The 14,772-nt window shown below is 44.4% G+C and overlaps 1 protein-coding gene across 1 annotated transcript in view; it reads right to left on the reverse strand.

The window, feature by feature from the left end:
* Positions 1 to 6,226: 6,226 nt before the first annotated feature.
* The window catches only part of ZNF462 (zinc finger protein 462), a 152,067-nt gene continuing 143,521 nt past the window's right edge, over positions 6,227 to 14,772 (reverse strand). The window contains 3 exon segments of the mRNA XM_043870545.1: positions 6,227 to 8,659; positions 10,002 to 10,125; positions 14,359 to 14,491. Coding sequence (XP_043726480.1) covers positions 8,452 to 8,659; positions 10,002 to 10,125; positions 14,359 to 14,491 — 465 coding nt within the window. The 3' untranslated portion in view covers positions 6,227 to 8,451.

Here is a 14,772-nt window from a genome sequence, read left to right on the forward strand (position 1 = left end):
GCACCAGGAATCCATTCTTGGAATCAGTGTATATATTGATTCATAATTTCTTTCCTAACTCGAGTGCTCAGGTCAGGGTGATCAGTTCGGTCTTTGGGGCAGAAATGTGAGAGAGTAGAACTCCAGACTGAACAGCTGTCTGCAAGCTGACTATGGCATAGCTGGTCTTTCTTACCCCTTCTTGTAAGAAACTGCTTCCCTCAATGAACCATTCTGCATTGGGATTGATCAGGGGCTCATCCTTGAAGTTGGTCTTCTGGAGTAAACTTGTTCAGTAGCCTCTACACAGGAGTGAACAAGGGACCCTGGGGGTGATGGGGGTCAGGCATTAGAGGGGCTGGGTTCAGGTCTTGACAAAGCTTAAGAGTTAAGCCTCAGGCATCAAGTAGGAGGACTTGGTGATGTGATGACAATTACATGGAAAAAGTTCTCTTTATGATGATTAGCATAATAGAGTTGAATCAATGGAACAAAAATCAGCTGGGGACTCAGGGTAACATGGCTTGGCCAAAAAGTTCATTCTGGTTTTTCTGTACCATCTTATGGAGAAACCTCAATGAATTTTTTGGCCAACCCAGTAGAGGTCTTGATATCCTTGTACGTGAAACAGAGACGACACCTGACCTGCTGGCAAAATTGGCAGGTGGGCTTGAGGACCTATAGACAGCCTAAGAAGTGGGGATGGGGGTGAGCAAAGGAGGAAGAGACTCCACTCATAACCAGCGGTGCTCTATTTATCCACTATTTTCCATGACAAAATTCTGTGAATTTTCATGTCACAGAATGAAAATTCAGTCATGTTAATCAAGTTCCAAGTTCTATGGCCAACCTCCTGCCCCGGGATGCCTCAAACATTTGGGCATCTGGATTAGCTCCGAAAGCCCATCTGGGTACAGTCCCTTCCCTGACCTGCATCTGAAAAGGCAGTAGATGGGCACAGACCTGGACCCACGCGGTTTAGATTAGGTTTCCCTCCTCTCTTTGCTCTTTGATGACCCCTTTCCTCTTCCGGCCTCTGCAATCGTTCCTTAAGCAGCATCTCCCCTTCCAAGGTGCCCCGCAGCCTTCAGGCTGATGTCCTGCAGGGGACAGAGAACGCAGAGGTAGGGCTTCCTGGCTACACGGGCCCCCGAGAGCCACAGGCCTGCAGAGTCTCGGATGGGCCCAGGCCTGCAGCTGCAGTGTTCCAAAGAGCCCCCTGGAGTAGGTTCTTTCAGCTTCAAGGAGAGGTCAGCATTTCGATCTCAAGTTTTCACACGTCTTAAATGGATTTCAGAGGCACTGGCTCGGCCTCTGCTCCGCTCTTTAAACAATGTGGTGAAGCCGCTGTAGTATAGCTAGAGGCTGCATTCCTCCTGCATTGTGATGTGGTTTTTGGAAGTCATGCATGCAGTTAGCTAAACCAAACTAAGCTGCTTCATTAATGGGAGCAAACGCAAGAGAGAAATTGTGAATAGAAACAAGGCAAGTTTGCCTTCCACCTCTAATTCAAAAAGCCAGATAATTAAGTGGGCGGAGAAAGCAAGTGTCCCTTCTGATTCCAAGAGCTGACTCTCTCTCTCCCTCCTTTTCCTTTCTTTATTGGGGAGCAGTGGTGGTTGTGTGTGTGTGTTGGGGGCAGCCGGCCTCCCTGTTGGCTCAGCTGTAAAGAATCCACCTGCCAATGCAGGAGACGCAGGTTCTATCTCCAGGTCAGGAAGATCCCCTGGAGAAGGAAATGGCAACCCACTTCAGTATTCTTGCCTGAAGAATCCCATGGACAGAGAAGCCTGGTGGGCTACCGTCCATGGGGTCACAAAGAGTTGGACACGACTGAGCAAGTAAACAGCAACAACTTGGGGGCCGGGGGGTGGGTATTCAGGGAGGTTCTTGTAGAAGGTCTATGGATCCCCTGAGTAAGGGCCCTGGATCCACTGAGTAAGCTTTTTTAAAACTATCATACAGAGAATATAAGAACTGTTTCCAGTCCCGTTCAGCTTCCCTCTGCTCAGTTCTCTTTTATCCGGCCCTCAAGAACAGCTCCAAATCATAACCTCTCTGTGGACCCGCACCCCGGTATTCCACCTCCGAGCCTAGGTTCTAGGTTATGAACTCAGTGGCCCTTGTACCTCCCATCTGCATGTGCCCAGATGGCACATTCCCTTTCCTTTTCCTTCTCCTCCCAGGACAGAAAGAGCCCCTCTTCTTTGTAAAGTCATTTCCTCCACTGTGTCCTGGATCTCACCATGAGCTTGCTTCATAGTTCCCCTGCAGCTCATAGCTCAATGTAATGAACATGTCCTAATCACTTGAATTCCAAAAAGAAGTCTTCCCTCAAATCTCCCTCGACAGCTCCCATCCCTACCCTTGCCTGCTTGCTTCCGCCCATACACATCTCAACACAGTCATCTACCTCGCTTGCCACAGCCACATGTCCCCACCGCAGCTGCCCCAACCTCTGCCAATTCTTCTGGCTTCTGCTCCCCCATTCCCCAGCTGGCCACCACGGCTGTCGAACCTTCAGACCCAGTAGACCTCCCCATCCATTTTCTATTCAGCTCTGGACAAGAGAGGAGGATGGTCAAAGTGAGCTCTTAAGGAGCGGGAGGGCTGGGGTTGGTTCTCTGACGCTTTCTCCGAGAGAGCCTAGAGTTTCAGACAAAGACATTTTTCATCTACCAAGCCGCATATTTTTACTTAGATATTTAAAAAAGCAATCTCAGGCTCTGAAGGAAAATGTAACATTGATGCCAAATCAGATGAGAAATAACACTTGGTATCAACAGGAATATATTTGAATTTAAAAAGGCTAGCTGCATCTGACAGCAATGTGTCTCTGAGACTTTTGTCAGAGTTGGGGGTGGGGAAGAAAGGCGAAGACTCTTCAATAAATGTTTATTAAGACAGGGGACAGGTGATGAGTAGGGTGATCGTCTATGACCTGTAGGAATTCAGGGAAGGCTACACATCAGAATTTACACTTAGGCTGAGTCATAAAGGGATAGGTAATTTCCAGTAAAGAAAAGTTCAATACTGAAGGCAGAGGGAAGGCTATGTACTGGGCAGGATATTTGGAGAAAAAAACTGACACTTCCAGGAAATGATGAGCACAGTACTTTGAAGCATCTTATAGTCCCTATCATCTAGTATTGTCCCCTATCAGACCTTTTGGCCCTGAAATTTGGATAGTTACAAAGAAACAGCAAGCATATCCTGTAGTAATCTTTGTTATGCCTAGGGATGAAGACTCACCAAATGTATGTGAGCTTAGTCACTCAGTCATATCTGACTCTGCAACCCCATGGACTGTAGTCCACCAGGCTCCACTCCATGGTTCTCCAGGCAAGAATACTGGAGTGCGTTGCCATTCCCTTCTCCAGGGGATCTTTCCCGGGTTTGAACCCGGGTCTGCTGAATTTCAGGCAGATTCTTTACTGTCTGAGCCGAGTGAGTAACCAATTCCTCATATGCCTCCCTAAACCAAATTGTGTGCTTTTGAATATAGACAACGTATTCAGTCAAGGCTATCTTTCCCCTCAAGTTGCCAGCAGCCACAGAGGTGGGTGCAAAGCCTTCCCAACAGGAGCCTGACGGTCCTGCAAGTCCTAACACCTTCAGTGGTAGGCACTTCTCTCACACGGCATCTCTGTCCTCACCATTTGTGAGCTCTTGGAAGACAAGTGCCACGTCTGTTTTGTTTGTTGTTACCCAGTGGCTGGCACCAAACATGTGCTCAAAAATATTGAAGTGCATGGGACCAACTACCTTGGTCTTAGTTATGGCACATAAACTTTAGCAGCATGTGGGATCTAGTTCCCTGACCAGGGAGCAAACCCGGGGCCCCCCGCCTTGGGAGCATGGAGTCTTAGCCACTGGACAACCAGGGAAGTCCCCATTCTGTGCTTCCTATTCAATAAATAGAGGGTGTCTATCTTCCCTTCTGTTTCCAAAGCAACACTTCTGTAAGTTCCTGATTACTGGAGAGGTTGCCAGCTTGAGTCTTTCCTGGGCACGTTGGTAGACAAACCACACACTTTCTAGCCCCTCTGGGTAGGTGGGGTTGGTTGTATGACCAGGTCTAGCCCAGGAAGCAAGACTGGAAGTGTGTGCTACTTCCTGGATGAGACATTTGAGTGGGCAGACCACCTCCAAGCTCTTAGCAATGACTCCAGGATTCACGGGTTGAGATGGCAGCAACATCAGATGGAGGAACTAGGATTCCTGAGCCACTAGATGGAAAGGCATTCCCACTGACCCTCACTGGAAATTTGTGTTAAGAACTAACTTAACTAACTAGCTCTATAGAGCTAAGCAGTTGTCTTATTACAGGTCCTACCATGATTAATTTATCAGTATATTCCACTTCCTCTACATAAAACTGAGTGGGAGTATGGATTAGGCATGAATTTAATAAAAACAATGTTCATTAAATATTTGATGGAAGCCACGAATGGGCTTCCCTCATAGCTCAGTTGGTAAAGAATCTGCCTGCAATGTGGGAGCCTGGGTTTGATCCCTGGGTTGGGAAGATCCCCTGGAGAAGGGAAAGGCTACCCACTCCAGTCTTCTTGAGCTTCCCTTGTGGTTCAGCTGGTAAAGAATCCGCCCGCAATGTGGGAGCCTGGGTTTGATCCCTGGGTTGGGAAGATCCCCTGGAGAAGGGAAAGGCTACCCACTTCAGTATTCTGGCCTGGAGAAATTTCATGGACTATACAGTCTGTGAGGTCGCAGAGTCCGATGGGACTTTCACTTTCACAAAAGGAATAGCTATGTTTTACAATGAACAAGTCCATTACATCACTTTCTCTCCTGTAGGAAAACACACAGAAGAAACTTCTTTACCTGAAATCCTAGAAAAGGTTGAAAGTTTCTTGAACGTTCAATAATAAGTTACTAAAACAGCACTTCTGGATTAGCCTTTTATGCCATGCCTCCCAAGAAGCCCAGAGCCAAGTACGTAGCATATGTATGGTTTCATGGAGTGCATTTTTGCCAATTCTCTACTATGGTTTTGCTATTCAGTCATTTCCCCTGTGGATCTTGATTTACCTAACTTTGCTTTCTCTAATTGGGTTTTATGCACTCTTGTAAGTGTCCTAAAATCTTTCCTTTGTGAAGATGATAAAGAGGGAAGGGTGAAAATCAAATGTTTACAATGGGCTCTGGATGTAAGCCATTCTTAACACTGATGAAGGCAGACCGTGTACAACGGTTTTGAGATTAGAAATCAGTGCTGTTGATTTTAATTTACTCTTCTAGGTTTCATGACTATTAATTTTCCCTTTGATTTATAATAGGGTAGCTCAAAGAATAAGTTAATGATGATAATTACTGGTGCGGGATGCATAGCAAGATAGTTCGTGGCAATGGTTGTGACTTGCAGTTAGATGAAAACAACCGTGCTCACAGGTTCAGGGTCCCCAGATGATGTTCAGTCACTGGCATTTCCCCCTTCTGAAGGTTCATACACCACTTTGATTCACACTTTTTTTTTTTTTTTTGGCCATACCGTGCAGTCTGTGGGCTCTTAGCTCCCCAATCAGGGATCAAACTCATGCGCCCACGCCCCCTGCATTGGGAGCTTGGAGTCTTTATCACTGGACTGCCAGGGAAGTCCCGGATTCCCATTTTTGACAGAAAACATTCCCTTCATAAAATTCCCCCAGTTGGTTATAAATATCTGATGCAGAAATGTTAACATTGAAAAACCCCAGCTCATACCTCACCTTAAAGTCACCTTTGCTTTTCATAATGGTTTAGATTCAATGGTTTGAAATAGCTTTCATGCACATGTATTGAAAAGGCAATGCTATATAATTTCTACATTTCATATGTGTAGTCATATCTGTAAATGATTTACAACAGATGCACATAGACACATGTGAAAAAAATTCTTTATTAATTTCTCACATTTCATTACAAAATGTATGTTGCAAACAACTTGAATAACCTACTTGTGTGTTTTCTGTTGTTTTTTTTAAACCCTTGGCTTCAAGAACTCAGGATCTCCCTATCTTTTATCAAGTTTTGGGAAACACTGATTATTGGAGTCAATAGGTTATCATTTTCCTATTTATTTTCTTCTCTCAAGCTCTGAAAAAAAAAATGTCCTCTGTATAAATTAAACAAAAAAAGTTGTAAATTCTATGTCATTACAGTCAACAGAATTATAATAATGCATCCAAAATGTGCGGCCACAAAATATCAGGTATATGTTTGAAAAAAGAAAAAAAAAATGACATTCTAGCCTTGTTAAAAGGATAATGGTCCCATATTTTTATTAACAGGTTAGCAAAACAAAATCCAATGGATTACAATATTTACATGTTATTTGAAAAATAAAGTAGTGATAAAAGCATGTCACAATTATTTTCTTTTTTTCCTTTTTTCTTTCCTTTTTTCTTCTTTTTTTTTTTTTTTCTTTTTTGGTAACCATTACAAACACCCAATCCAGGTATGGAACTGTTTAGCACATTTGAAATGAGGCCAATTAAAAACAAATATGGACACAAAATGAATCTTTGTCTAGATAGTTCACACTTTCCCCATATTCTGGTTTCCACATGATGGCCCCCATCCCTAAAAAAAAAAACTTAAATTAAAACAAATACCCACAAATAAAAATTCTTAACAGCAAGAAAATAAAAGAAGAACATGCTTTTCAAGTAAGCACTTATTCCACAAATGCAATATCTTTCCATGGATTTTATTTGAAGCTGTGTGGGACACTGTCATCTCAGCAATTCCCTTCCCTTTCTCCCCCCTCCCCCAACCCTTCCAAGTAAAAAAAAGAAAACAAAACAAAAAAAACAAAACATGAAAACCAAAGGACTCTCGCACACACACACACCCACACACACATCCAAGCTCTCTCACACACAGGCTTCTAAAACCTAGGATTCAAGGAAAGTTCTACTTTTTTGGAACGAAACCCTTTGTTCACAATCAGAACGTATTATAAATGTAGACTTAGATTTCGTCTAAGCTGCTCCCTCCTGAAAAAGCTAATATGGGGAAACAGAGCAGCTGGCAGCTAGATTAAAAAAAAAAAAAGTAGTTCTCCAGGCTCCTTGTAGGATATAAGTATTTCTTGAACACTCTCACCAAAGGGATGGGATTTGAGCACATCCCCTTGTCCCGAAAAATAAATGAGAATCCTCCCCCCGCCTCCAAAAAAACCCCACAATGCAAACAAAATCAGAACACAGATTTAGAAATCACACACAAAAGCCAGCCCATCCTAACAGAGATTATTTGTGTGAGACGGATAATGTGTAAATTTGACAGCAACAAAAGGGTGAAGAGGACTTCCTCGTCTGGCCCACAAGCTGCATAGAGGTGCCGAAAAGTTTGGTTCTTTAGTTAAATTAAAAAAAAAAACGTTAACTTCTTTGTTATTTCCATGTTTAAAATAAAAACATTCCTATTCAAAAAAAACTAAATCTCCCTTGCCCCCAAATCAAAACAACAATAACAACACACACACAAAAAACAATTTATATGAAAAACTGAATTGTGCTGTGTTTGTAACACTCAAACTGATAGAAAATAAACATGTGGCAAACAAAACTCCAAAGTCACCTTAAAATTAGCTCACATGAAATCTACCAAATTCTAAATTATAGTTGAACACTAAATAAACAGCTTACCTGGAATAAAGGATGACAATTCACAAACATTTATCTAATAATTAAAGTCTGTTTCTTTTTTTTTGTCTTGTTTTTTACTAAAATAATTAAAAAAATCACAGTATTTTAAGAAATAAAACCCACGTGGGGATTTTAAGCACAATTTGTGTTCCTTTCTTTAAAACTCTTTTTTTTTTTCTCCATTCACCATCTTGCCCAGCAGTTCTCTCTACATTTAACCACAATGACGACAGGTAGTACTGACAAATGCAGAGAATTCCCTTGGTTAAGTTTGAGGTACTAGGAAACAGGTGACTGTTTTATGCAAAGCAGTTTTTTTTTTTGTTTTCTGGTTTTTTTTTGTTTTTTTTTTCTGTTTGTTTTTTCCCAAAGCGGCTGCAGTTAGGTCTTGAAAAAGCTTAAGGTATTAAAACTAGAAAAACGCACCAAAAGTTGTGCGTCAAAAAGTTGTTCCCCTAAGAGAAGTCTTCTACTGTCACGGAGCTTCTCTTTCCACATACGGTCCAAGACCACCATAGTGCACAGGTGTGCAAGGGAGGTGCTTCCGTTGCTTCCGCAACAAACGAAACTTCCACGATGAAGATCCGGAAGGAAAGACGTAGTGATGGAAAAGGAGCCACATATTCCAACCATTTAAATAACTTTAATTTACATACTCACTCACACAGGTACCAGTGCTTTGAAAATAGATTGTTCAGTCCTAAAAAGCAGCTTTGTTCTGTCTTCTTTTTTCTGTCCCCCCCTTCTCAGCCCAAGCTGGCCCTCCCACTTTTCTTTTTCATCACGGTTCAAGTAAGGGGTGATTAAGAATTTCACCAAACGCTTATTCTTTTTTGGCCTCCACATTCTCCAGGAGAGATTTGTCAGCAGCTACGACACAGATGGCTACTGGTTCGTTCTTTAGGGAAAAGTCTATCCCGATTGCTTCATCATCTTCCTTTTCCTCTATAGAGGGCATCTTAATACTGTCCTCCATGTTACCCTTCAGGTGGATTTCTTCTCGGCTCACCTGCTTGGTGTCATTCAATGCCCTGGGAACACATTCATGGGAGTGACAGGTAAGTATATGTATTTTTCTCTAGTTAAAAAAAAATTCACCTCCTTATGTCTCTGATCCTAAAAAGGTCTTGGGGGTCTTATAAGTGCCACAGACAAATTATTGACTGGACTGTGAGTAGTTTATCCCTGCTACCTGTTATACTTAGCTCATATATTTCTGGTATCTTATTAAGAATCTGAACCTATAAAAATGAAAAGAAAGTGAAAACGTTGGTCGCTTAGTCGTGTCTGACTCTCTGCAACCTTGTGGACTGTAGCTTGCCAGACTCCTCTGTCCATGGGATTCTCCAGGCAAGAATACTGGAGTGGGGAGCCATTTCCTTCTCCAGGGGATGTTCTCAACCCAGGGATCAAACCTGGGTCTCCTGCATTGCAGACGGAGGATTCTTTCACATCTGAGCCAGCAGGGAAGCCCTATCCATTATTATACTGTTTTGATTACATCATTCTTTGCTTCTAGAGCAACATAATGATCTTACATTCCCTCCTATACTGGGAACAATACAGTCCTAAGTGGTCATAGCAAGAACTGTCTTATGCTCAGATCCATCAGAAGAACCTAGAAAATGCAGATTTGCTATACCTATCAGGACTAAAAGTGCAACTCGGGTATTAAAGAGTTAACGGAGAGACCCACAGACAAATCATAGAAATAAACAAAAAGCAAGAACCTGAAGATGAGACCCATGTCTCATCCTAGTTATATTCTGGGAAGCTTAGTTACATTCTCTGAGGTTTAGATACTACCTATTTTCTGGGCATTTTCTGCTTAAGGGACCAGCTCCTAGGCTATCCCAGCATCTGCTGGGCTCTAAGTGCCTTGTCTAGGGGACACTGTTGTGTTCAAGGGTCTTAGGAGTGTTCTGCAGGCGTGCTCCTACCTACCTGGGAGGCAGGCAGAAGCGGGCTCTGTCCCCGAGGCAGAGCATTGAAGGCACCAAGAGGTGCGTGGGAAGGTTCAAGGCCACTCGGGGAGTGAGTCATCACAGAGGCAGGAACAGAAGCCAGATCTCTGGACCCCGGTCCACGCTCTACAGAGAACGTCATGCTAACGAAAGCTGAAGGGACACGGGCTGGAGAGAGCGCGCTACTTCTACACGAGGGCTTGAGCGGGATCTGTCATTCGTAAAGACGATCTCTCCTTCTGTGACTCGTGTCTGGGTGACCATTTTAAAAACCAGCGGAAAGGGAGAAACCCAGTTCGTGACAAACTGCCTCTCCTCCCGGACCCAGGAGTGTGACACAGAGGGGTCTACGTATTGTCAGGAGCCACCGCCACCTCGCACGATGAGCGAAGGCCTTCACGGGACTTACATGCCGTGTCTCAGCACGTGCCTTTCCCACTCAGAGCCCTGGGAAAACGCCCGTCCGCAAAATTCACACGGAAAACGCTTCTCAGTGTTGATAGCAGCCCCATGGTCAGAAAATCTCAAGAGATCTGTGAGGAGAAAGCAGGCGTGTTACCTGTGAGCTGGAGGGGCAGAAGAGAAGTCAATATTCATTAGGAGCCTCCTCCCATTTCCAGATTCCTTACTCTTTCTCCTGCTGGCCTTCACCAAAGGATTGTTTCTTGAAACTCTGGAGAACTGTTCCCAGGCCCTAGGCATCCCCACTTCTCTTCACCTCCCAACTGTTTCTGTCACAAATAACCTGAGTTTGTCTTAAGAACCCCTTCTGTTCATTCCAATGGCGTCTGAGCATTTTTTTCTATCAAATCTCTCCCTCCTGTGGTGTTCCTCTCTATCGGTGCCTCATAGTTTAGCACCTCTTCATCTCCTATTTAACAGTTTTTCTCCACTCACTAACAAGAATACGGGCTTCTGAAAGCACCAAGGCCAGGTTATGTTGTAGGAAGACCTCAAGGTTTCCACACATTCCAGGGAAAGCTGAGGGCTCACAACCTGTGGTCCTCTGCCATGGATATCTTAATTGACACCTCCCAGGGTGGCTGCGAGCACGGAATGAGACCCAAAAAGCAGAGAACCGAGCAGGAACGTGAATCCCGGACGACGGGGAGACGGGAACTTGAAAGCACGTCCTCAGCTAGTCTGGGGTTCTGGCCGGCTGCCCTCCATCGGTGTATTCTTGAACATGGGGATGTGCAGAACCTTTCTGGACAGGTCTGTTGTAATCAAGTGCTGACTATCGTTTTACTTCCTCCACGGCCCTGGGAGCATGTGCGGGGCCTGCTAAATGGGGACTGACTAACTAATTGTTCGGAGGCCACGCCTCCTGGCAAACTCAAAGACGAGAGCTTATATGGCCTTTGTGTTATCCTGGGTCCCAAGCCCATATGTCTTTCATTATAGCACAGAGGGCCAGATCTTCACGTGGGTAATAAACAGCAGGGCCTAGACGGCTCTGCAGCCACGCTGAAGAGTGAGGACAGCACACAGACCAACGCTGATCATCTCTGCCCCTCTGATCACCGTGTGCCTGGACTCATGAGATGTTACAGGAAGATGTCTCCTGGTTGAAATACTGCATCTGATTAAAAAAAAAAAATCCTCAGGATGATGTTAACAGGCTAGGTGTCTCTGAGCTGCCTTCATCTGCAGCACAAAAAGCGCCGTGAATGGGGCCAGTTCTAACAAAAGATGAAACATTTTCTCACAAATTAAGAAGATCACCACACAAGCCATTAAAAATAATTGCACAGACTATCTTCCTTGATTCTTTTCATTGGAAATGAGACAGCACCATCTGCTCTGCGCATTAATTCCTTAGCAGGGATTATCTTGGGCAAGAAATCAACAGAATGCCTTCCTGACTCCTCCCAACTGCATAATGAGAGGGGGTGGGGAGGACACTGCTTGGGCGCATTTTGATTTCTTCATGCCTGGCTTCCTCCCTTTCAAAGTCCCTCCAAGCTGCCTTCTGAGGCGGGACCTGCTGGGTGGCCATGGTCAGGCGTCTCCCAGCTTCTCATGTTGGGAAGGCACGTTGGGAACGGGGTAGCTCCAAGGACGTGAGCCCCCCAAACGGAGCGCCTGACGAGGGTCTCTGCTGCCAACAAGGGGGCCTGCTCCTGGCACACTCACTTGCTTACCCCGAGGAAACATGAAACCAACCATCTATTCTTTCCAACGGCTCACGCTGTTTCATCCTCAAAGGAGGAGGCCAATCATTACCTGTCACACATCAAATGGCTTCCATTAGCCCCAGAGCTGTGCTAACGCCACCTCCCGCTCTCTCTACTCCTGGAAGACAGAACGTCTGGCAAAAACACCCCGGGGCTACTGTGTGCCGTTTCTTCTTGTTGGCAAGAATACACCTAGATGGTGGAAAATTGATTCCAAGGCGATGAGACAAAGGAGGCTGTTCTTTCAAGAATCGACGAGGGGGACGGGAAGGTTTTCCCCATTAACATGACTGGAAGTTACTCAAGTAAATCCCCCGCCCTCTGAGAGAGGAACACAGGCTTCTCCACCCCCAAGTCTTTTCTCCCCATGCGGTTAAGGCTCATGAATGTGGAGGCTGCGCTTTCTAGGGAGAAGCGATCAGACACCATGAAGTTCTTTTCAGGCAAAGTGAGCTGGCCTGATGCCACAGTGCCTGTGCAAGGGGGTGACTGGGCTGGGCGGTCAAGGAAACGTGGCTGGCGCCTTGCACATCTATCTGCCCTTTCTTCCTTCTCATCGGAGGTAGCACAGCGGAAGGGAGGACTAACAGGGTTTCTTGCCTCTGCAATGCTTATAACCTGTAAAACCATGTATGCTTGGTTCTAGAGATTAAAAAGTCATGGTCTCCAATGAGGAATAATTCATTTCCTGGAGAGGAATGGTAGGGCACAGAGCACCATGAAGACAAGGAGCTTGTGTGCCCACACGCATCCTCTCTGAGAGAACTCTGGTAACAGTACACAGACGACGTTAAAGAATTCATCGCTAAGGACACAGTTGTGAAATGCTTTTTAAGAAAGAAGGAAGAGAAAATTTAAAACCCATGCTTCTTGAATCACAGCCGTTGTAAGAAATAGATCACTATGCCCCCTACTAATAAAAGTCGTAACTTCACAAGGGCGATCAGTCTACATGGTGCGGATGCTCTATTTATCCATTGACCACAGGCACGGGGGTTCAGAAGCCAAACTGGATCATCACTTAGCTGTGGTCTCCTGCTATAGTAGAGATAAAAAACAGAAGGATGGGGTGGAAGTCAGGAAAAATCAAGAAAAAGGGAGAATTTTGAAAGAAAATGACCACCAAGTCGGCTTTCTGGGCTGGCAGAGTAAGCAAGAAAAACCAAGAAATTCCACAAAAGGACGCCTTACAATGAGGCCCCAAAGACCACTGAACTGACAGAATTCAGGGCCAGGTTCCCATCAAAGAAGAACATCCACAAAGGGTAGAGGAAGTGGTACAGTATGTAAAGACGTTTTGCCTTTGGAGCCAGAAGACTTAAACCCAACCTCCAGTGTTTTCGTTTTAACTTTGAACACACTCTTAAATATTCTGGGCTTTTATTTCCCTACTTGTAAAATGCCAATAATGCCATCTACACTGCAGGGTTTTATCATTATTATTAAGTGGTTACTGTGTTCCAGGAACTGGACTAATAATGTTTGTGTGCTATCTCATTTAAGATTTACACAACCCTAAGGAAGTGACCCTAGGAAGTTGTTATTATTAGAATGATGAATGCACAGGAGATAAAATAATTTACCCCAAGTCATATAACTAAAAAGCAGCAGAACTGGGAGCCAAATCCATAGAGATCAACTGCAAAGCCTTCTAACAGTATATAAGATTAAATAAAAACCAGTTGATACTGGGCTTGGCCCATAATGATGTTCCCCAATGGCAACTAATACCATTCTCCTCACCAATGGGATGACATCATACTTATTTCTCAGGTTTAGGTTATCCATGTGCTTTTGATAAGGCTGCCAATAACTACAGTAAGATATCCCAACCTATATTCTTTACGTAGCATGTTAGGTTTTCTACAATATTCTATGTCAAACAATACAGAATACCAGCTCTGGATCATGTAAATGTAGGTCTACAACTAAATATACTTCAAAAAACTTCATTTTGAAAATAATTATGGAGTCACAGAAAGTTGAAAAATAGTACAAAAGTCCCTCAAAACTTTGCCTACTATCCCCTGTAAAGACAGTCAAATGCCACTGGTCTCCTCTCTCTCTCTCTTTACAAAGCAAAAGCAGTAAGCCAGGGGTTTAAGAGGAGGGTCATGCAGAAGGACACATGAAGGGGTTCGGACCTCAGGCTTAAGCCCTCTGCAGCTCCTTCCCCCCATCCCCAGCAAAAGACACCCCAGCAGCAGCAATTTTAAATAAGCATTCAACTGGAAATTCATTTACATTCCTCGATAGCTTTTACAGGGCCATCCATCTTGCTGTCTGTCCTTACTCTGCAGATTCCCCAGATAACAGTTTTCCTGAATAAAAACAAATCATCGCCATGTATTTTTTAACAAATGTATATCTACAGTTAAAGAGAAAACGTCTGTTTTCCTTGGAGTTTCTCTAGCTGGTAATAGTTTACAAAGACATGGCCCCTGACGTGTTGCAGCCAGTCTGTTCTGCTACTTAACGAAGAAGGATCATTCCTTCTGTTCCTCCTCCAACAACCTTCTGCCTCCCTTCTGTCTCCCCACGGCCAGGCTGGATGCCATCTGGGGCTCAGGGGGCAGGGACGGGACCAACCTCTGTCATCAGCCTTGCTGTTCATTTCTTCTTCCTTGTCTTCATCATCACTGCTGGAACTCTCCATCTTCTCCTTCATCTGTTCCAGCTGATCCAAGTTAACCCGTCCAACCAGCTCAAAGTTTCGGCTTACCTGAAAAAGACCCAAACACACACTGGAATCACAAACCACAACTGAACACCATTCTCCCTGGATGACAGAGCTGTCCAATGTCATTTTCCTGTGGGTGTGTTTTTAGAACCAGGACCAAATTACACCAGTGCCTAAGTGGTCCTTTTCTTCATTTTGACCCTCTTATAGGCACATCTGTCTTCTGCTCCCACATTCATTTTCACTGGAACTCTCAACACTGGACCTTCCTAACCAAATTTAGTTAGAAATGTGAGCTGTAGTTAGCAGAAAATCAAGTCTCA

Source organism: Cervus elaphus, chromosome 16, assembly GCF_910594005.1.
Source record: "Cervus elaphus chromosome 16, mCerEla1.1, whole genome shotgun sequence".
NCBI classification, from domain to species: domain Eukaryota; kingdom Metazoa; phylum Chordata; class Mammalia; order Artiodactyla; family Cervidae; genus Cervus; species Cervus elaphus.